Here is a 23,244-nt window from a genome sequence, read left to right as displayed (position 1 = left end):
GTCAAAGTCACAGACCCAGCAGCACTTTCCTTTGGCTTCCCAGATTCAGGAAGGATTTCCTTCTGCCAGGAGCCTCCCCACCCCCCACTTTTCTACCTGTGTGACCAGGGTAACCGGGTGCCAGTGTCCGTACATGGGATTCGGGTCACGCTTGTGGCCAGATCTTTGTGCTTGTAGGCCTCTGCCAGGATTCGGTGTGCTCATTCAAAGTGCGGACCGGCATCCTTCCTTCCCACCCTGTCCTGACACCTCAGCTCTGCTTCCGTGTGTATGTCCACCATTATTTCGTAAAAGCGGAAGGAAGAGCGCTGTCTGTAGAATGAACAGAATCCGGATGGAAAACGCAGTGGGCTAACGCATGCGTGATGCTTCGTGGCTAGTGAACTTTGCATTGGGTTGGTGCTATGAAAGCCTGCTGTGGGTGCCTGGGAATTGGAGGTCCAGTCTAATCTGAGGGGGAGCACTGGTCACTGTTCTTCAGGGAAACTGCAACTGTGACAGCCAGGCTGTACTGCTTTTTAATAATGCCAATCGCTGGCTCTGTTTTCTGTGATGATCCTAAAGCAGGTGACGGCGAGAGCTGAGGTGAGAACAGGTGTGGACAGAAGCCCACAAAATGAACCTTTCTGAATGCTGCGCCCTCAGGAGCTGGGAGGATTTTTAAGCAGGAATAAACCATACTCCCCCTGGTGGCCAAGGTGGGGGTGGCCAAAGGAGGACTCCGCTGGTTGGGTTTTATCTTAACTGAGAAAATGGCCAGTCTGTGGGGGCATTTTCTTCATTAATGATTGATGCGGGAGGACCCAGGCCACGGGGGGCGGTGCCATGCATAACCAGGTGGCTCTGGGCTGAGTAAAAAAGCAAGCTGAGCAAGCCGGTAAGCCTTCGCTTTGGTTCCTCCCTTGAGATCCTTACTCTGATGCAGAGCGACCTGAGAGTCGAAAGCAGAAATAAACCCTTTCCTCCCCAAGGTGCTTTTCGGTCATCCTGCTTTGTCAAAACAAATAGAAAAGCACCGTAAGACAGGGACACCGTGATTGACTGGGTCCCTTTCTCTATCCCACTGCTCTTCAGAGGCCAGTGCCTCCACCACCCTGGCCCAGTACTTGAAACCTGAGTCAGAGGGTTGCAGCTCTCTTCAAGTTCTGCTGAGATTAGGGGGCCTCTTAGTCTCTTGACCTTCCTATGAGCAGGGTTCTTATTCCTGGCTACTACTTGGCATCCTGTGACTACCACTACCAGCCCTACCACTCTAGCCAAAGGCCAGCCCCCAGCCTATCCTGTCTAGAGCTTCTGAGCTTCTCCCGAGTGAGTCCAACATCCGCGTCTCACTTGCAGGCTTTTTATCAAAACCCAGAGTAGTCGGCACACTAAATTCTGTGCTCTCCAAACATCTTTTACGACCTCAGGCCTGCTGGAACCTATCTGAGAGCCCAAGAGCTGCAGGAGAGGCAATAAAAGCGACAGTGTCAAAGACTATCCAGGACCGTCTAGAAGTCCTTCAGCATTGAACGCCCTCCTTGTGCCTCTACACTGAAGCAGAAACTTGTCTCTTTCAAGAGTGCTCTCTAGGCCGTAACTCCATCACTGACTCACCAAGGTCATAGCCGCCACCTCTCCAACCCCCACTGTCTGGACATCTGGCCCCAACCCTGTGAAGAGCCTATTCAGTGTGTCATGCGCAGCGCACACACTTTAGGGAGCAACAGACCCCAAGGCCCCGCGTTTCTCCTCTCTCCTTCTCTGGGGCAGTTATAATCAAGGTTGCTGGGCTCCAAGGCCTTGATCCTGTCCCAGACTCCTGTCTAACCCCGTCGTCTCCAGTCCTTATCCAGGCGGCCTCTCCGCTTGCACCTGCTGCCACTGAGGCCTGACTACCACTCTTACACTGTAGCAAAGCCACGCCTTTTCCCTCCCCTGCTCCCGTTCCCCTTGGTCCACCCTCTCCGGCGCATGCGAGTCCCCTAGCCCTAGTGGGGGGCGGGCTCGGGAGACTGTCCTAACTTGGCCTGGATCCCTAGCCCGCAGGGCACACTGGCAGGCGAGCATGGAGCAAGCAGACGGCCAGGCTCGGACGCAGCCTAGGGGGCGCCACTCTGCCCTGGAGTATCCAAAGAGAGCCACTGGGCCCGCCCACACCAAGTCTCCAGCCACGCCCGTACTTCTCAGCCTCGGCCCGCCCCGCTGTCGCGATTGGCCCCGCCTGCTCGGCTATCCTTGCCCTGATTGGCTAACCCGAGGATCCATCAGACTGAGCGCCGCGGCGGCGGCGGCGGCGGCGGCAGCAGCAGCAGCAGAGCAGGAGGGAACCGGACCGGAAGGGTCGCAGCGCCCCGCGCCCCTCACACCCACTGCGGCGGCGACGGGGCGGAGCAGAGCGGGGCGGGGCGGCCGGGTCCGGGCCGCGGAGCTGAGAACCGCCAGAACGCATCGCCGCCAGTGCGCCCTCCCTCTGCCTCCGGCGCGGCGGCGCGGAGCCGAGGTGAGCCCGGCGGGCGGCTAGGCCTGGCGGGGCTGCTCGGGCCGCGCGGGGCCTGGGTTGCGGGGCGTGGGGCGTGGGCTGCTCGGTCCTGCCTGGCTCTCCACGGTTCCTCAGTCGCTCTCTACCGCTTGCTGTCTGCAGCCCCGGGCTGCAGGCCCGCCGTCTGGCCGAGCCCCAGCAGACCTGCCCGCGGGGGTCTGTGGCGCCTTCCCTCCAGCTGTGAGGCGCGCAGCTGCACCCAGCTGGATGCCCAGTAGCCTGGGCTTTGGTCCCCACGACCTTGGCGGGGACTCTGGCCCTCACCGGCCGGCCGTTTCCCCCTCGGAGCAGTGGTAGAATGTGTAGGGTTTGGTCGGGGTTGTTATTGGGCAGTGTGACTGTCTCAGCGCTAGGGCAAAAGCCCAGAGCGCACATTTAAGGGCACCAGGGTGGGGGAATGCTCCCTTGCTGGTGTGAGTGTCTTAGGAAATCTCCCTCGATCGCTTAGAGCCCTCCCCCACTTCTCGGTTCCCCCAGTGCCTTGTCATTCATCTTCAGTGCCCAGCAGAGCCAGAGTGGGCCCTGCCCACCTCCTTTGCTACTCCTTCGCCTCTTTAACTGAGGCAGAGCTCAGCCCTCTCTATCCCACTCAAAACCATTTATTTACCTCAGGACCTTTGCACTTCCAATTTTCCACGTTCGGAGCTGTCTGCAAGATTTTTATCCCGTTGTCTCTCTCATGCTGCTCCCTCCTGTGGTTCGGTGTCTTGTTATTGGTGAGGCCTGCCTTGACCACCCTTTTCCCTCGCTTAGTCATTCTAGTGCATCAGTTTCTTTGATTTTCTTTCTAACACCTACTCTGGTTTGATACTATCTGCTTTCTTGCCCTAATGTTTTCTGTAGCGTTGTGAATACAGGTAGTTGTCTGGTATATATTCACTGTCTTCAGTAGTGTCTGCTTGGTGAATGAGCAGTAAGACCATCCCTGCCTGCCTGTTATCTCTTGCTTTGTCCGTTTATGTTGGTGACTTTTAACACGTGAAACTTGTAAGCAAACAGACTCGTATTCTCATTTTGCGAAATATTTTACTGTTTTTAAAAATCTCTAGTAGCTGTCAGAACAATTTATGATTAAAAATTTTATATTTTGCTAAGAGTTTTGCTTGAGCTTCCTTTCACACAATCAGGAGTTATCTACTGAATTCTGCATTATCTAGGTCATGCTTTCTGCTGGACTCTAGGGACACAAAAGAGATAGCAACAGGGTACCTTCTCCCAGAGAGCCCAGGAGTCCCATAGAGCAGGCTGGCACACACACAGTTCCAGGTCAGGATATGACACCAGCTGTGAAGGGTCTGTGCCCTAGAAATGGAGGACACGGGGTTGGGGGTGTTGGTGAGCCCTGAGCAGAGGCAGACACAGAAAGCGAAAGGGCTAGATCAACAAGGAACTTTGCCCAGTGTGGAGCCAGGAATCCGCCCTCCAAAGCAGGGTGAGATTGTAGAATGGTAGAGACCCCAGAACTTCACTCAGCAATTTTTGTAAAAGCCAAGATTCCAACTTTGTATCTGGACCCTGATTTTTCAATGTTGGCAATGGCTAATTAAAACTAGCTGTTTGGTGCCAAGCCAAATGCGGACCTCCTGCAGCATTGCTAAACCTCCTGAGCTGGCTGTGTGGGAGGGAGAAGCAGTGAAGAGCAGGAACAGTAGCCCGAGGCCAGAGGAGCTAGGCCCTGTTCACCCAGATACCAAGCAGGTACTCATTTGAGTGTGACTGGCCCCCTGTGAGTGGCAGCTGCAAAACTGGGTTTCACAGAGGAAGAAATGGAGACTCAGAGTGCTTCAGCAGCTGGTGAGAACCCGAACCCACATTGCCCCTCAATCTACTGTTCTCAGTTCTATTTGTGTTTGGCTTTCAGTTTGTTCTGGAAGAACAATAGCCAATCTATAAATGCCCCCCCCCACACCTTTCAAAAGAGTCCTGCATGGTTAAAAATAATTGTCTTTTTTGGGGCATAATCTCTGGAGAGCTTTGGTTTTCCTGAGGTTTTAATTTGCAGGGACCTTATAATAACTTGTTAACAGCTGAAAATGGCTTTGTTCCATCCCTTAAATAAATGGTCAAGGGTATACTTGAATTTGTCAGTTTCAAATGAAAAAAAGTTTTAGCCTTCTGAATAAAGAAAAATGCCAAACAAAGTAATTACTAATGAGTGAACCAATTTTTAAAAAGTATTATGTAGAAGATAAAACAAAAATTTGATTTGTAAAGAAACTTGATTTGTCAGCTGGGCTGCTGTTTTTGTCTGTATGAAATTAGCTTTCACACCTGGCTAGGAAGGTGGTAATTTTATTAAAAAAAAAAATTCTTAATGGTTTGTACTTGGCCTCTGTGTGAATTGATTTCAACAGCAGTCTGTTAATTGTTTATGATGGGGATTTTCAAACAGATCCCAAATCTCACATCATTCTGTCCATGAACTTTTTAGCCTGTTTCTCTAACCAGGGGCTCAATTAAACTTTTTTTTGGTTTAGTTTGGTTTCAAGACAAGGTTTCTCTGTGTAGCCCTGGTACTGGAATTAGCTCTGTAGTCAGGTTGGCCTCAAATTCATGGAGCTCTACCTGCCTCTGCCTCGCTAGTGCTGGGAATAAAGGCATGTACCACCATGCTCATCTCTTAAACTTCTAAAAGCAATAATTCTTTCATAGCATCAAGTAACCAGTCTAGGTGTCTTAAGTATTTTATAGTTTCTATAATCATTTCAAAGTGGAGCCAGGTTTATATTGTGATTATTGGTTGATGTCATTTTGCTTCTTTCTCTGTTGGTTTTTATTTTTTGGGTGTTTATTGGTTTGGGGTTTTTTTATTCTTTTGTTTTTGTTTGTTTCTTCTTTTAGACATGATATCACATTGTAGCCCAGGCTGGCCTCAAATCCATGGCAATCCTCCTGTCTCAGCTTCCCATGTGCTAGAATTACAGTCAAAAGCCGCCACACTCAGCTAAATTTCTTCGGCTTGTTGCTTTCCCTGCTTCTCTTCTGTTTTCCTTGTAGTTCACAAGCAGCTGGTGGCTCTGGAGTGCCTCCATGGTTGGATTTTACTGATGACGTCTCTGCAGTGTAGTGTAGTGTTTCAGTTTCCTGAGAAGTATAGGTGAGTCTGGATGACACTCAGATTGAGGGTGGACTCGGGTCACAGTGCCTCCTCAGGTGAGCTGAACTCTGATCTAGGGGTGTCCCGAGGTGCTGTCCTCATCCCTGTTTTACAGAGGATGGTAGTTGCTTGGCCCTGGATAAGTGACCGGTCCACAAGGAGATTGACTTTAACCGGTTCCACACTGCCTTCCCCCATTTATCCTTTTACTTAGCTTGACTTTTAAGCTACGGTGATGGGCTGTATAATGGACCAGCCTTCAAAAACCAGCTGGATATGGCCTCTACCACTGAAGGGCTCAGAGTAGAGCTGATGGGCTTCCCACACAAATGAAAGGAGCATGTGGTGCTGTTTCCAGGGAAAGGGCCAGCAGGGAACCTTGCATTAGAAGGAGGTCCTTGACCTAGGTTTTGAAGGAGGGTGAATGCTGGCCAGAAGAGCGGGCGAGACAGGGAAGTCAGGCCAGGCAGATGGAGCTGCTGAGCAGAGGCTGCAGGTGTGAGTCACCTGGTGTGTCTGGTGTCCAAGAGCAGGCCACAGGACTTGCGATCTGCCCTTGTGCTGAGGACTTGAATCAAGCTTTCAAAGACTCTGTCAAGAGCATTCATACAGGAGAAGGGTAGGGTTGCTGTGTGTTTGTTCACCAGATCTCCCTTTTTAAAATTCCTCACCGTGAAACAATTGCAGAAGAAACTGCTACAAGAAACTGCAAGATCCCACCTACCTTTCACCCAGTTTTCTCCATTGACTGTATATTTATTTAACTCTAGTACAGTATCATAACAGGAAGTTGGCATTGCAATTGTGTGTGTGCAGTTCAGTGGCATTTTATCATGTGCAGTTTCCTGAAACCACCACTGCCACCAGAGGATACAGAAGCTTCTTAGCATCCCCAAGGTCTCTGGTACTGCCCCATTGTAGCTGCCTAACTTACAAGCCCCCACCAAACATAACCTCTGGCAGCTGAGATCTGCTCTATACATCTGCAGTTTTGTCACTTGGAAAACCTTTATGGGCTTATATTATGAGGTGACCTTTCAAGGGTCACTTTCTTCTGTAAGTACAGCTGTCTCCCAGCATCCTCAGGGGTAGAACTCCCAGATGGATGCCTGAGTTCATGGGTGTTCAAGTGCAGCTTAGTACACATTCTCCCATCTGCCTCCCACCATCTCCCAAGCACTTTGAATATAAAGCAGATACTACGAAGTTATTGTATTCCATGACTTGGGGTAAATGACAAGAAAAATGTACTATACATGTTCAATACAGGTAGAATTTCCCCAAAAGTCACTTTTTTAATATTTTTTTAAAATTTTTATTATTAGTTACATTTTATTAACTATATCCCAGCTGTATCCCGCTCCCTCATTCCCTCCCAACCCCACCTTCCCTCCCTCATCTCCTCCCTGCCCTTTTCCAAGTCCACTGATAGGGAAGGACCTCCTCCCCTTTCATCTGACCCTGTTTTATCAGGTATCTTCAGGACTGGCTGCAAAGTCCTCCTCTGTGGCCTAGCAGGGCTGCTCCTCCTTTGGGGAGTGGGGAGGTCAAAGAGCCTGCCAATGAGTTCTTGTCAGAAATAGTCCCTTTTCCCCTTACTAGGGAAACCCACTTGGTTAGTGAGCTACCACAGGCTATATCCAAGCAGAGGATCTAGGTTATAGTCACTTTTAATTTATGGTGATTTTAATTGATCCATGAAAGCATAAAAATTATGCCTGTTACTAGGATGCTCTGTGATGTTTTGATACATGCAGTGTTTAAATTAGGTCAAAAAATCCCATCTGGATCATTGAATATCATTTGTGTCATGAAAACTTTTGAATACCTTCTAGCTGTGAACTGTGCAGTACATTCATGTGTTCTGTAGTTATACTTCTATGCAATTACACATAGAATTTCTTGCTTCTACCTAACTGTGCCTTGGTACAGTTGATCTTAACTAAATATTTTCTACCTATGGCTGGTTGAGTTTAAAAAGCTCAGAATCCATGACTATGGAGACCAACTATGTAATGCATTTGAGATCTACCAGATCAGTAGTGTGGCTCTTTTCAGTGCTGGCTAGTATTCTGTAGACGAGCTGTGCAGCCGTGAATATTTGTACTGTTTCTAGTTTTGATCTGTGACAAAGCTGCTCGAGTATCCGTGGCCGGTTCTCATGCGGGCAGATAGCTCTCGGCTAAGGGGCCTGGTACCTGAAAATAGGGCTGGCAGGAAGGAATCTGCGAGTCCTACGGTGGCAAGGTGAAGACCATGTCCTGTAGAGCACATACTGTAAGGCAAGAACAGAAGCTGAGAAGGGAGGCCCTGCAGGGCTGCTCTGAGCGGCTCAAATGTCACATGGTTGTATGTTTGCCCAACTACAGTGTAGCATCAGGTCAGGAAGCTGGTGATAGGGATGCCGCTCAGTGGTAGAGCTCAGCGGTAGTCCTTCAGCTCAGTCTCCAGAATGGGGGCACTTAAATCGCCATAAGCTAGTTTTTGTTCTTTCATGAGAATTAGCACAGGCCAGTGAAGAGATTTATAAGACAAATGTAAGAGCATGTTTTGAAACAGGGTGACTAAGAATCTGCTTTAGCCACAACATCGGGTCCATTTAAATAGTGCAAATGTCGTGGCCATTCAGAAACTTCAGTGTGATTAAAGGGTTAATTGGGCGTGAATCACTCAGGCTTCTTCAGAGAAAGTGTGCTCGCATGGTGCTGCCCAGCCCTTGACCAGCTCTTTATGTCCCACATTAATTAGAGATGTGGCATGGTGTGCCAGGAGGAAGGAGGGTGCTGTGGCCAGACACACCTCAGTTCAGTGCTCGGCTGCACGGGAGTTCGGGCCTCCAGTTGTAGGCTGGCCGTGCGTCCCTCACAAGTTACTAGAGAGAATTTGTGTGTCTCTCAGAGCCGGAGACATCTCCCCACTCCAGTCTCAGCTGTCTCAAACCACCCTCCCTGCAGGTGCCACAAGGGCATTTTGTAGCTTTTCATTTTCATTTTAAATTTTGATTAGTTTTTGATGTAAATTATGTGGTTAAAAACAGTACAGAAAGTTCTGATGGGAAGAAGGAACATTTCTCATGTCTCATTTATTTCTCTGTTCTTGCTGGTGTGGAGTCTAGAGTTTGTGTGTGCATGTGTGTGTGAGTGTGTGTGTTACATGTGTGCTCACATGTGTACATGTCATATGTGTGTACTCAGTACAAAGATTGGCATTTATTATGTGAATTCTAATTCAACTTGTTTTATTTCCTTTGTGTATCTTAGATATCTTTCCAAGCCAGCACACACAGCCCCTGTTTTCTGGATAATGGTTTCTTTGTACATTATGTTTTGAATTGCTTATATCTTGTTGGTTAGATGTGTTCCAGTCTTGTACAGATATTTTTGAGTGCTGCACACACATGACCTGACACATACCCCATGCCTTTCTAGGCTGGTGATGCTGGGTTAGGATTCAGGCGTGTGTACATCATTAGCTATTGCTTTTGTTGTTGCTTTTCAAAACAGGGTTTCTCTGTGTAGCCTTGGCTGTCCTGGACTTTGTAGACCAGGCTGGACTCAAACTCACAGAGATCCCCCTGCCTCTGCCTCCCTGAGTGCTGGGATTACTGGCGTGCACTACTGCACCCGGCTTAGCTGCTACTTGTATGATTTGCCACCTTAAAGTTCTCACCAGTATTCGCAGGTGTCCTTGTCCATGGCGTGAACAAAGTTGAGGACAGGTTTTGCCTCAGTGAAGCCTTCCTTCATGGCAGTCTCTCAGTACTGTTCTCTTCCTTTCTCCTGTGCTCTTCCCAGCCCCTCTGGAATGAACCCAGGGCCTTGTGCCAGGCAAGCACGGTACCACTGAGTTACCTGTCCAGCTCGTTTCTCCAGAAGCTCACGTCCTGGGGAAAAGACAGACCTAGAAAAGCCTGGATAGCCCCAGCTCAGTGTACTGCCAAGACCGTAGAAGTGGCCTGGCGAGAGCGCTGTGTCGGCCGTGACAGTGACATAGCAGAGGCAGCTCATCCACGATTGCCTGTGTGGCTTCTGTGGCTGCTTGAGGAATGCTTGCACTTTCCAACTTGTAAAATGGTTTTTCTGAGCCCCACTTTATGGTCCTTTTACTTAAAATGCTATTCCACTTACATGTTTTCTCAAGTTGTCTTGTGTATGCCAGGGGTTTGGGGATCAGAGGGGATCTTTGTCTTGTTCTCCTGCAGCCCAAGTGGAACAGGAGTAATATCTAGGTTCTTCTTAGATGGCTTTTTCCTTGCCTAAGAAGAGTGTTTATTTTAATTTTAGAGTGAGTTTAAATCTTGAGATCAAGTTATATTAATAATTCCTAACCCTACTCTAATTAGTCCCCAAGTTCAAGGAAGCTAGCCTCATACTGTGCTAGTCCATCTGTGTGATGTGAGCAGCTATAACAAAGAGCTCTGGAGTTGCCGGAGAAGATTGTGATTTATAACTGTCACAACATGGGCCGGTGGTCCAGAAATGGGCGTGGCTTTGTGCCACAGGTTACTCAGTAATCCACTGTTTCCAACATGTGGCTTCCATTGATTGTTTGACCTTACACCTTTGTTTAAGCCTTTACTAACTTATTTCCATGTTAAAGGGAAATCTTAGGCATTGTTGTGTTGAGAAGAAAGTTATCATTGCAGAAAACTCTCCAGGTAGGCATTAGGTACCTCATGGTGGAACAAAAAGGCAGGGATTTGTTAGAGCTGTAGAAATAATGGTGCTGTTAATACATACATATATATATATATATATATATATATATATATATGTATGTATATAATTTGTGTGTATATGTAGAATGTTTGCCTCTGTGGCTTTGCTGTTCACATCTTAATTTAAAAGGCCAAAATGATTACCTGACTAATTTTTCAATTAACATTGTCTGACCTTTCACAGAGTGAGCATATCAGTCACATTTCTCGCTCTTCTAGCCACTGTGATGGAATGCATGACAGAGCAGCTTAGCGGAGAAAGGAATCATTTCTGCTCATGGTTTACGAGGGTACAGTTTACCCGGGTGAAGTTGGCAGTAGTGGGAGCCTGTTGCTGGGGACTCCTCAGTCTCCACAAACTAGGAAGGCGTTTACCCTGGTCGGTTAGGCCATTACCCTCCATGCCTGTCCTCCGGCAGCCAGCTTTGTCCAGCCCAGCCCCAATTACTAAAGTCTCTACAGCCTACCCAAACAGCACCATCCTCTGAGGACCACGTGTCCAAACATGGGGCTAGGAAGGGCATTTCACATTCAAACACCTTACCCAAACCAGAAGAAAACTACTTTCTGAGGCCACTGGTTTATAGCCATATTTGTGAATATTCTTACAGTGTAGAGTAATTATTTCATGTGAGCTATAACTGAGTTTGAGGTACAGGGAATGAAGGCCAGGTCTGACCCTACCTGTGGGACACAGGCTCACCTATGGATGCACAGCTCATACCAGTGTCTCTACCACCCATCTCAGCCTGTTACGTTGGCATATGACTCATTTTGTGGTTCATCGCTTTAGCTTGTAGTCATACACTTAGATGACCAGTCCACCTGCTTGTCTCCAGAAATTCTAGAATCAATCATCTGTGGTGGAGACTTCTCGACATAAGCTGGTCCCACAAGAAGGAAGTGGATGAGATGTGTTAGTAACACAGTAGTCTTACTCTGGCTGGGAATAACGCATACTTTCTTTTCTCCAGAGGCGGGTCTCTCCCCACCCCCGCTGTTTTTAAGGTGACCTGCTGCCTGTGCATGCTGACATTTGACTACTAGGCTGCATCCCCAAAATTCCTTCTTCTCAGGGCCAGAGAGGTGGCTTAGCAGTTAAGAGCACTGACTGCTTTCCCAGAGGGCCCAGGTTCTATTTCCAGCACCCACATAGCTGCTTACAACTGTCTAGGCACACACATACATACATACATACATACATACATACATACATACATGCATGCAGACACAGAAAAGCACCCAGATACATAAAATAAATAAATGTTAGAAATCTTCCTTCTGATTTCTTCTTTTCATGGTCATTCACTGCTGAACTGTGTATGTGCTCCTTGTACATACACAGAAACTGAGAGTGTGGCCCGCTGAGTTTTCCATCTCAGCTCTGCTGTCTTCGACCCCAGCAGATCGGAAGCTCTGTGAGCTGAGCTCCTCGTATTCGGTCTGGTAAGCTCGTCCGCTCATTCTGCTTCTCTCTTCAGGGGTCTGACGAAGGTGCAAGCTCTTGGGAGTGCTGTATGATACTGCATCATGAGTGACAGTAAAGGCGATGGTCAGTTTTACAGTGTGCAAGTGGCGGACTCAACTTTCACTGTTCTAAAACGTTACCAGCAACTGAAACCAATCGGGTCTGGAGCCCAAGGAATTGTCTGGTAAGTCTGGGCTGTTCTAATAGCATAAACTAATAAGCCTTTAGTAAAAAGCAAAACTAAATAAGACTTTAGAAGCACTGATTTAAAAATGCTCCCTGTCGTAGATTTTGAGCTAAATAAATCAATCCTTGCTGTAATGATATACAGTCATATCTAGGATACAAACTTAGTTTTTCTTTTGCTTTGTTGTTGGTTTTATTTATTTATTTATTTTTAAATTTTTTTCATTTGCCTTGTCATTATGATATCAGAATAATTGGTATAACAGTGAGGTGTAACAGGAATTTGGCGTTTTATTCATTTCTTCATCATGGCCACCTTCTCCCCCCTCCTCCTTTTATTCCCAATCACTCCTATTCATTTCCAGGCGCCATCATTGCAGTGCCTTGCCATTCATTGGCAGGATGAGGCCAGGCAGTGTCATTATCACACCATGGATTAACCAGGAAGGGATGCTGTGTGAGGGGTTGGGCTGGCCGTCTCTTCTTTGGTGTCTCTCTTCAACTATGTGTCCAGCCCAGGACGTCAGAACCATTAGTCTGACCCTGAACCTTAGGCTCTTGCATGGTAAGACAGTCAGCTGCTGCGACATCACTGGCCAGACAAAGGTAACGTTTCTCACGTGTTTTCTAGACTACTGTTGTCAGGACCTCCCAACTTTTTAGACTGTAGTTTTCTGGACAAAGCTCCCCACTCCCAATAACAAGATTATTTTTGTCTTTAAAAGAAATTGTAATAAGACAAAACATTTAATGTTTATAGCTGGTAGGCAAAGAGGATTGAGAATGAGAGAACTCCCAGGCATTCCTGGAGGAGAGTTTTGGCTTGTCGTCATTAGTGGGCGTCAGCTGAGACTCCGATGCAGACTCTGATCACGGCGATCTGCTGTTTCCTCAGTGCAGGCAACTGGGACCCCTGGGTGCTCAGGATTGCAGTTTAGGATACTCAGAGAATAAATGAGGAGGGGGAGGTTCTGCATGGAGGGGTACCTGCCAGGGTGTGCACACAGCAGGGTCTTACCTCCCCAGGGATAGTGTGTGCTAGTACAGAGGGAGTGTCGGTTTTTCGAACTGCTCAGGAGCAGAGTAACTCTGAGTTTAGATTTTGTCACACTTTTCAGTATTTGTATTTAGTGATGGGCATCTCCAATCCCAAAATGTGAAATATAAAATACTCCAGAATCCAGCACCTGAGCACCATGGCAGTACTCAAAAAGCTTCAGTTTTGGAGGATTGAGAGTTTGAATTTTCATACTGGAGATGATCAGCCCAGATGATCTATGACAAGAAAGTTTGTTTATTTGTTTGTTTTGTTTTGACAAAGTTTTTAAAGTCCGTGGGTGGCTTGGGTAAGGAAACATGGGTGGTAATGGAAAGTTATGAGCATTCACTTGATTTGTAGCCTCTTTCTTATTTGGAACTTAGTAATTTCATAAGAAGCTGGAAGAAGGTGGAATAGGAATTGCCTTGGGGGAGTTTACTTTATGTGGTGGCTGAGCATTCATATTAAATATGGATTTCATTTATCCCACTTGGCCCATCATTGACTTGTTTGTGAAGGTTAAAAGTAAAATGAGTAGTATGTATTATATAATCACATGAGATCTGCTGTGACCTTCTCTGTACATGTGGTGTAGTGGATTGACATTTGTCTGTCCCATGGGTTTTAGGAGTAGGTCTGGGTCTAAAACAGCTGTTGATCTCTTGGGACCTTATTGCACTTAGTTAAAGCTTCATGACTTTGACTCACTCATACTTTTTCTGTATGACCAGGACTCTGACCTAATCTCTGCTTAGGATCTTCGTAATAATGAACAAATCAATATTCATTAAATACCTCTTTAGAAATTCTCAATAAATTATATTCCTTTCCATAGGACAGTGATTGCATCCAAGAGCCGTTTAGGGCTAGAGAGAAAGCTGATTGGTAGAGCACTTGCCTAGTGTATGGAACTTCCTGGGCTTCTTGCCAGCACCAGACAAAAACATACATACATATGCATGTTACATATATACATGTGTACATGCATGCACACACATGTACATGCATACATAAACACATGCATGTATATATGCCCATGTGTACATACTTATGTATGTATAAACACATACATGAATACACATACGTACTTACACAGATATACCCATGTATACTTATGTACATACATACATACAAATGTACATAAGTGTGTACATACATATATGCCCATGTATACAGACATGCATATGTACATACACTTTAATTTTGTAACTGTAACTGATAGTTTTACAGTATCCTCCCACCTTATATTCTGATACAGGAAACTGAAACATCAGAAGTGATTGGACCTGCACCCCTCCTTCTCTTTTCTATTTTTCCTTTGGTATCAGATGGAAATAGCAATTCCATCTGGCAATGGCACATTCCTATTAAAGCAAAACAAAAATGTTTACTTTTGCTAAAATAAACTCAACAATGGGTGAGCTGCTACTTTGACAACAGGCTCTGATTTTCTATCATTGCTTGTTAAGATCTGGCCTTTTTGCTGATAATTGATGGTCTAGAGCATCATATCTTAAAAATATCTACCAGTGAGCTTTTAGGGGGTGTGATGAGCAGAATAATGCCTCCTCAGAGATAGCTGCATCCTAACCCTGGAATCCTGTGAATGTGTGACCTTACGAAGCAAGAGGAACTTTGCTGGCTTAATTATGTTAATGATCTCAACATCCAATACATGGAAGCAGGAAGATTACTGTAAGTAGCAGGCCAGGCTGTGCTACATAGTGAGTTCAAGGCCATCCTGGGCTACAGAGTGAGACCCCATCTGAAAAACAAAGCAACAAATTAATGATCTGGAGGTGGGAGGATTGGTAGCCAGTGTAATCAGAACTGTTCTTTAAAAAGGGAGTCAGGAGAGTCCTGGTCGGAGAAGGAAGTGTGATCAGAGTGTGGAGTGCTATGGCACAGGAATTCTGGAAGCTGGAAAAAGGAAGGTAATGAATTTTCCTAGAGCCTCTATGAGGATCACAGCTCATCTGACCTTTGTGAACTCCAGAAGTATAAATTTGGGTTGTTTTAGATTAATAACTTGTGGCCATTTGGTAGCCATAAGAACAACACTAGAAGCTAATGTAGAATCAAGTGTATTTTTACAGTTCTGAGAAATAACTGTATTAGGACTAGTCTTTGGTTTCTAAACCAGTCACTTCTGTTAATCTAAACTGTTGTAAACACGTGAGGTCAGGTGTGCACGGGAACTGCAGTGCAGGTTGGCCTGGTGATGCACAGAGTTAAGTGTAAGAGCTGGGGTCAAGATAAAATATTTAGACCCTAATTTTCTTTCTGCTTTTGCTTGCAGTGCTGAGCATCAGACTCGGCTTCAGGTGTGCTCAGCAAACCTCCATTGTTGAGCTGCATTCCCCGACCCTCCCCTCCTGTTCCAAATTGTCTCTACAGTGTTGGCTTATTTGATTTGTTTCTGTATTTTTGTTCCTTAGAAGATAATAGTAAAACTTACTATGAAATAAGTTTTAAGTTTTTTAATGTTAACATTTTAGAGTATTAATGCCAACTAAGTTATATATACAATTTACTCAAAATTTAGTATATGCTTTTCCTTTCCCCCTTCTAAAACCTTGAGGTGTCCTGTGTAAACCTGTGGTTCTATGACATGTTTACTCCTTTTCCTTAAGTTTTTAATATTGGGTCTGACAGTCCTAGGAGTAACAGTTACAACCTTAATGCAAAATAATTAGTATAGGTGGATCGCACATGCTTTCCTTTCATCTTTCTGTAAGCATAAACATTGTTCTGTCTTTAAATTGTCTTATTTTCCTTTATTAATATAAACAAACCACAAATAATATCCAGAATAGCATGTCTTTGATAAGGAGGTTCTTGGTGTAAAGCACAAAATGTCTGTGAGACAGAAGACTTGAGTTCTGAGCCCAGCACAGATCCTTGGCTGAAGTTCTTTGTGACCTTGGGCAGTCTACTGTATCTCAGTCAGTCTTCACATTTTCACCTCTAAAATGATAGCTTGAAACCTCTAATTTAAGATGCTAAATAAAAGAGCTAAACAAAAGAGAATGAAAATAATCAGTGAATGAAAAAGTTTTAATAAACTTCTGCAACATTAGAGTAAGCTGGGGTATTGATCCAGATAACACTGCAGAAGAAATGAGAATGAGTAGAGGGTTGTTTGAAACAAGAAAGGGAGCCTTCTTACCACAGTACTCCAGGAGGACTGTAAATGTAGAGATCACAGTATAGAAAATGAGGATGAAACGGGGAGGAGGCTAAAGCCAGGAATGTTAAAACACATCAGTGAAACAGATTCCAGTTTGCTACCAGTGTTCTCATACTGTCCTCCATGCTCAGCATTTGTCCTTAGAGAGCTAATAAGTTACAGAAGAATCACTATTACATCAGGCAAGCCTAGTATAGGAAGCCCATCGTTTGAGGCTGACTGTTTCTTGGGGGTCATTTAAATTCTGAAAGGGACTGCTTTAACTCTCCTTGTGGCTAGAGAATGGGAAGTAGATTATAGGGCTCTCTAATAGGGCCTGGAAAAGTCCTCTGCTTTGTTTTGGTGCCATTGAGAGGCCACACTCTAGAAGTAATGGTGTTAACTTGAGTGAGGCACTGCCACTCAGTATCCAGTCGTCATCCACTTGTTGAACTTATAGAGGCAAGTTAAAGTGTTAGTACCCCCATGTGCCCAGTAGAAGCACATGTAAATTCTGAAGGATAGCATTGTCCTGGGTTTCAGATGATTTCTAGAGCAGCTTTATAAATACAAGGTCCAACACAATAAAAGATAGCTAGACACACAAGGAGATAAGACAAAAGGATTAGAGTAAAGGGGATCCCAGCATCACTAGATCCAAATTTTTAAATAGCTGTGGTGATATGTTTAAGATGATAAGAGACAAGATGAAAACTTCAGTGAAAGAACAAGAACTTTAAAAAATGAGAACTAAGTGGAAATTATGGATGTGAAAGATGTGGCAATTGAATTACAAACTTAATGAACATGTTTGCAAATACTAGATGTAACTGAAGAAAGAATTAGTAATATGGAAGATACATCAGCAGAAAATATTCAGAATGAAGCCTCAGAGGCCAAAGAGTAGGAATACAGAAGAGACAATGTGTTAATTTTTTATTGCTCCATAATAAATTACCACAAAGTTGGTGGTTTAAAATAAGTCGCATTTATTATGTGATGGCCATTCTTTACCAGAAAATGCAAATTAAAATAACATTCTGTAAAAGTAGTCTTTATTCCCCTGAAGTAATTGTTGTCTCTGAGGCTCACTGCCTCCACCTGCTAACCTAGACCTACTCCCAGAAGCTTCTAGCCCCCATACAATCTAATCCAGGCTTAGAATGTTTTCAGCCTCTGAGACTTAATGCTGAATAAGCTTGTGCTTTGTAAGCGCTTTCTGAACTCTGGCTGGCTGGTTCAACTCAGCTGTTCTGGCTCAAAATCCTCTCCAAGCGGACTGATTCAAACTGTCTTCTCTCAGCTTCTGACTGAATTGCTCTGCTTGGTCTCAAACTAATTCTAGTAGTCTGTTCTAATCTTCTGTCCCTTTCTCATGCTGTGGTTCGTTCTGTCTTCACCTGTGTTTAGCTTGTTCTCTCTTTAACCTGTCTCTGTAAAACTCTCCCAGGAAGCCAGCCTCCCCTTCCTGACCCAGTGCTGTTCTCCTGTAAGTTGCCTCTCTTTCCCCTCCTTTCTCATAAGAATTGGGCACATCCTGTTCTGTCAAATCTTTCTTTCATTCATCACTTTCTGCCCCTCAATTAGACTTTTCTTTCTTCTTCCTTCTACTAACTAACTTTACCTTCATTGTTTGGGACTAAAGGTGTGTACAGACTAAGGGTGAGTCTGTATTCCAGCTAGAGTAGCCATGCTGCTAGATTAAAATTCCTCTCCAGAATTCTCTTGTACATGGTGAAATATAATCAGTCCAGAGGTTAAAGTGTTAGTTGTTCATGATGCCAAGTATTGGTGAAGATGTTACCATACAGCTTTCGGGCACAGACTCTTGGCACACTGCTAAAGGACACAGGCACTAATGGAACCATGTTGGGTGAGAGTCTGGCTTTATCCACTAAAATAGAATCTATGCATTCCCACTCGGCTATCTGCATGTCTGAGATGCATGCTTGGAGGAACGGAGCCGTGCACATGAATGTCAATGGCAGTGATTCTTGTCATTACTTGAAAACTGAAAATAACTAGTGATAGCATCACGTGACAGTCACACAAAGGAATATCACAACAACACACAAAGAAATATTACAGCAATGGCAGAATGAATTACAGTACTCAGCCTAGGGGGTGAGTCATAAGTAGAGTGTTAAGTGAAAAGTCAGAGACTTCTAAAAAAGCAGGCGAAAATAAGTGGTAGAGTTATATGTGAGGGCACATGTTGAGTTTATGAAAGTAAGAAAGTGATTGTCATAAAAGCCAGAAGTTAGGCCAGGGTTGGTGGTATACACCTTTAATCCCAGCACTTGGGAAGCAGAGGCAAGAGAATGTCTGTTTGAGTTTGAGGACAGCCTGGTCTACAGAGCAAGTTCTAGGACAGCTAAGGCTACACAGAGAAACCCTGTCCCACAAAAGGGAAAAAAAGAAAAAAGTAGAAATTATTCTCTTCTTTGGCAGACAAAAATGATTTTGGGAGGGGCTATTAAGGGAACTGTAGGGGCACCAATAGAGAATGACTCTTTGTGATGTATCATTGAGCAGAAGAACAAGAGCAAAGCAAAGCAGTGACTGAGATACAAGCCTCCCTCACCAACAGCTCTCAGGTCTGGGGAGCAGTAGAACAGTAAAGCCTTAATGTTCCGAGAGAAAATTGATTTTCAGCATAAAACACAGACTGTCCGTCAAAGATGAGGGCAGAGTAAGATCACTCATCTTCCACGTATGCTATCTGGGACATTCCTTAAGGATGTGTGTACCTCAGCAAGCAAGACAGCACAAGAGCACTTAATACAAGAAGGCAGCCAAGTACAAGAGGCCAGAAAAAGGAATCCCCGGATAAGTTCTGTGAAGCAGACTTTGGATGTCTTCAAAAAGGATGGATAGATCTCACATGTAGATGTCTGAGGGGGAGGACATGATACCGGTGACTTTGTACAGGGCTTTGGAAGATGAGCTTTTCTTCTCTGAGGAAAATGATGCCTACTAGAAACCTGTAGAAGGAAGGGGCGTGGTCTACATAGAAACAAAGGCGGGCTGTTCAAGCACTTACAGGCTAAAGGACAGAGAACCCAACTGGCTCCGTGTAGCAGACATTCTAATTTTCTGTGTGTGGTTGGCAGCAAAGTTTGTGTGGTCGTTGGTAAATTAAGTATAACCTCAGCTCTGCAGCTAGTAATATTTACTTGTGCGCATGTGCTTTCCTGTTGGTTGTCAGTGTCTGCAGACAGCTGGGAGAAGCAGCGTAGAGGCTTAGTTGTCAGTTTAAAATGAAGGTGCCAGCAAGCATGACTGTTCAAGACAGTGGTTTGCAGGCAGAGGGAAGAGGGTAAAGAGGCAGAAGAGATCAGGGTGGAGTCTAATAGCCACTTTATGTTGTGAGGGAGAAGGTAAGGTGCATTAGCCCACCTACAAAGAGAATCCTGATACACCATCATAATGGAGCTTCCAGGGGTTGGAGGGGCCAAGTAAGTAGCTAGACCCGCATACTAGGTCTAGTTTTATTCTAGGGGTGTCTGTGCCTCTGAGTTAAAAGGTGGTCACGAGTACAGAAAACACGGATGGCTGCAGGCCATTGTTGCTGGAGCTGGAGAAGAGGAGCCTGTCTGCAAGCATTTTAGAATCAGTCCATTTTGCTCATTTTGTACATCCAAAAAATTTTGGTTAACATGGGTATATATGTCTATTTTATTGGCTTAGTTAGGTTTCTATTGCTGTGATCACACCATGATCACAAATAGCCTGGGGAGAGAAAGGGCTTACTCCTCTTACAGCTTGTAGTCCAGAGAAGTCAGGGCAGGAGCCTGCGGCAGGAGTGGAAGCAGAGGCCATGGGGAATGCTGCTTACTAGCTGCCTCCTCCTGGTTTCTTCAGTTTGTTTTCTTATACATCCAGAATCACATACCCAGGGATAGTACCACCCACAGAGGGCTGGGCCTCTCACGTCAGTCCTTAATCAAGAAAATGCCACACAGGACAGTCTAGTGGGGTTATTTTCTCATTTGAGATGCCCTCTTTCAAAATGACTGTAGCTTATATCAAGTTGGCAAAAAAAAAAGCATATATATGTATATATATATGTAAATATATATATGCATGTACATACATACATATATAAAGAGTTTCAGTATGTGTATATACATTATAAAATGGCTAAATTCAGCTAATTTACATACACATGTCTTATATGCTTTCTGCAGTGAGGACACTTAACTTCACTTTCTTAGCAGCTGTAAAGAATACAGTATAATCGGGGTATGTCGGTGCACACCTTTAATCCCAGTACTCCAGAGGCAGCAGCAGGCAGATCTCGGAGTTCAAGGCTACCCTGATTTATTTAGCAAGTTTTGGGACTACATTGAGAGATCCTGACTCAAAGAAGAAAAAGAAAATAAAGAAATAAACAACACAGTATATGATGTTACTAACTGAAGATACCATGTTATTCTGTGGTGCCCTTAAACTCAGTCATAACTCCATGTGTTTGAAAATTCAGACAGAATCTTTTGAGATCAGAGAGGTGAATCTAAGAAATACATGCATACATGTGTACACATGCACGTGGGTACATTAATGATTTTTTTCACAATGGATTTTCTTCACATGTATTCATATGAGTAGCAGATTTGCCTTTGAGCATGTATGTGACTTGTATATATGTGCATCTTTTGTCATGAATGAAGTGGTTCTCTGTAGCTAGTTCTACAGTGGACAGCCTTTAAGCTAAAATCAGGTCTAATTAAGTTAGAGTTGTTGATCAGAAAGTATTGGCAGAAAGGAACAGAGTTAAGCGTTTACGAAGCACAGGGAGGAAACTCACAGAAGCCGTGGCGAAGGTGACGCCTGGGCTCGCAGGCTGGGCTTGGCAGTCGGAGCCCCAGCCGAGCCGTTAGAAGGTGGCCCTGTGCACTGCTGACTTGAAACCCTGTACTGTGTCACTGTGCCAGCCACTTTTCATATCCAACCTTTACAGACAAACTTACACCAACTTCCACGAAGGGGTGTGAGTGCGGGAAACTGAAGCTTTAGATCTTACCCTTGCTATAAAAGGAGGCATCACTTCCTGCGGAACTGTATATATAGTAAGCGCTTACATTGGAATTTTGTGTCTTGGGAATTTACCATGAGTTGAGACTTTGGCTTCTGTTTCCTTTCACATTCTTTGGCCTGGGAAAGCATAGTCAGTCAGAACTTAGATTTATTAAATTCCTTCCATGAGCTCAACCATGGCTTTTCCACAATACTCCAAAATATACTGACATTTTAATCAGTGATAACATGGAAGTTTTCAATTTCTTGACGTGTTTAAGCTGAAAATTTCATTTCTTGACCAATGTTACATGCTTTGGTTTAAATTACCTGGTTCTGAACCTGCTAACCTTAGCTAACTGAAAATCGTAAGTAGAAAGACTTGCAGAAGCCTGTCCTAGCTGTAGCTGAAAAGCGAGGTGCCTCTGGGGAGGGGTTAGTTCGCCCTGCCAGCTTGGCAACTTCTCTTTCTGTATGTACATAAAGCTTGATTGGGGAAGAACAGAAATATCTCTTCTTGTCTTGTTATTTACTTTGAAATACATCAAGTGTATTTCTCCATTGCTATTTTCAAAAGCCATTTTAATAGGCTGTTTATTATATTTCCTAATTATAGTGCTGCTTTTGATACAGTTCTTGGGATAAATGTTGCTGTCAAGAAGTTAAGCCGTCCTTTTCAAAACCAAACGCACGCAAAGAGAGCCTATCGTGAACTTGTCCTCTTAAAGTGTGTCAACCATAAAAATGTAAGTTACTGTGATCCTTCTCTGTGCTTTGATGTTAGCAGTGTGACCAGATGAAGACTAACTGATGATGAGAGACACTATAAAAAAAGATTCATTTTTTGATAAAATTTAAAAATATCCTTTACTACCTCTGCCCACTGTGGAGGTCAGAGGACAAGCTGCCAGGATCACCCTAACTTGACCCTAACCCTAATCTTGTCTAACCCTACCCCTGACTCTAACTCTAACCCTGAGTAACCCTAATCCTAATCCTAACCATAATCCTGTCTAAACATAACCCTGACACCGACCCTAGCCCAGGTTAACCATAACTATAACCATAACCCTGTCTAAACCTTACCCTAACATTACCTTCAAACCTAACCTTACACCGGACCCTAACCCTAACACAACCCCTAACCGAAAACCCTAACTAGTTCTCTTTTTGCTCCATGTGGGACCCTGGAATCCAGCTCAGGTCAGTCATCAGCAGGCTTTGTGACAAGTGCCTTTACCCACCTAGCCATCTTCTCAGCCCCTGGAGCTCAGTTCCCCGAGGCTGAAAGGTAGATGCCGTTTCCTTCCCCTTTTTGGTGGTTACTCCATCTATGTAATGAGTAATTCACCTTTCTCTTGTTCATGTGAGATGACTGAGGGTGTGTGCTTGAAGCACACGGTTTGCAAGCTCAGAGGCCACAAGGAGCAGGCAGTGAGGTTGGCTACTCAGCCTCTCAAGGGCATGTAAGGCCATGAGGCCTCATCTTCATGGCCTAAAGTACAAGCTTAGCCTTCTTATTTAAAAACTTCAGAAAGTTGCGTATAGTATTTAAGCTTCCACAGTTACCACAGTGCTTTAATTTGTGCTTTTCTAGCCATTATTTTTATCTTTTATATTTATTTAGATTCTGTAGTAATGATTAGGTTACTAGGGGCTCGCAAGTGATTCTATTAACAGCACATCTTACTTTCGATTGATAGTTAAGTTTTCCAGTACTGTGCACTAGAGTGCTTTGGTGACAACCATAGAAATGATAAATGTTGAGTTCTGCAATCATTTTTCCACCTTTAATATATTTTGGTATTCAATCTAGTTTTTATAATCCATCTGACATACTAAAGTATAATTAATTTTCTCTTTTCAGATAATTAGCTTGTTAAATGTGTTCACACCACAAAAAACTCTAGAAGAATTTCAAGATGTGTAAGTATCTTTTGAATCGGATTGAAAATTTAGAGGGTTAATGATTTTTACGCTTAGACTACAGTAGGCAAACTCGAATCCTAGGGTGCTGCCACAGAACCA

At 44.6% G+C, this 23,244-nt stretch overlaps 1 protein-coding gene across 6 annotated transcripts in view; it reads left to right on the top strand.

The window, feature by feature from the left end:
* The first annotated feature begins 2,250 nt into the window (after nt 1-2,250).
* The window catches only part of Mapk9 (mitogen-activated protein kinase 9), a 43,369-nt gene continuing 22,375 nt past the window's right edge, over nt 2,251-23,244 (top strand). For 4 of the 6 annotated variants that reach the window (XM_021651730.2, XM_021651732.2, XM_021651731.2 and 1 more), the window contains exons 1-4: nt 2,251-2,482; nt 11,817-11,987; nt 21,833-21,962; nt 23,084-23,142. In XM_021651730.2, the coding sequence (XP_021507405.1) occupies nt 11,866-11,987; nt 21,833-21,962; nt 23,084-23,142 (311 nt within the window). In that variant the 5' untranslated portion in view covers nt 2,251-2,482; nt 11,817-11,865. Of the gene's footprint in view, nt 2,483-11,816; nt 11,988-12,354; nt 12,596-21,832; nt 21,963-23,083; nt 23,143-23,244 lie in introns of those variants that run through there. The other 2 variants (XM_060363786.1, XM_060363787.1) reach the window with 1 other exon arrangement.

Source organism: Meriones unguiculatus, chromosome 11 (genome assembly GCF_030254825.1).
Source record: "Meriones unguiculatus strain TT.TT164.6M chromosome 11, Bangor_MerUng_6.1, whole genome shotgun sequence".
Lineage (NCBI taxonomy): Eukaryota > Metazoa > Chordata > Mammalia > Rodentia > Muridae > Meriones > Meriones unguiculatus.
Note: the sequence above shows the minus strand (reverse complement) of the source record. Positions and strands in the feature narration are given on the sequence as shown.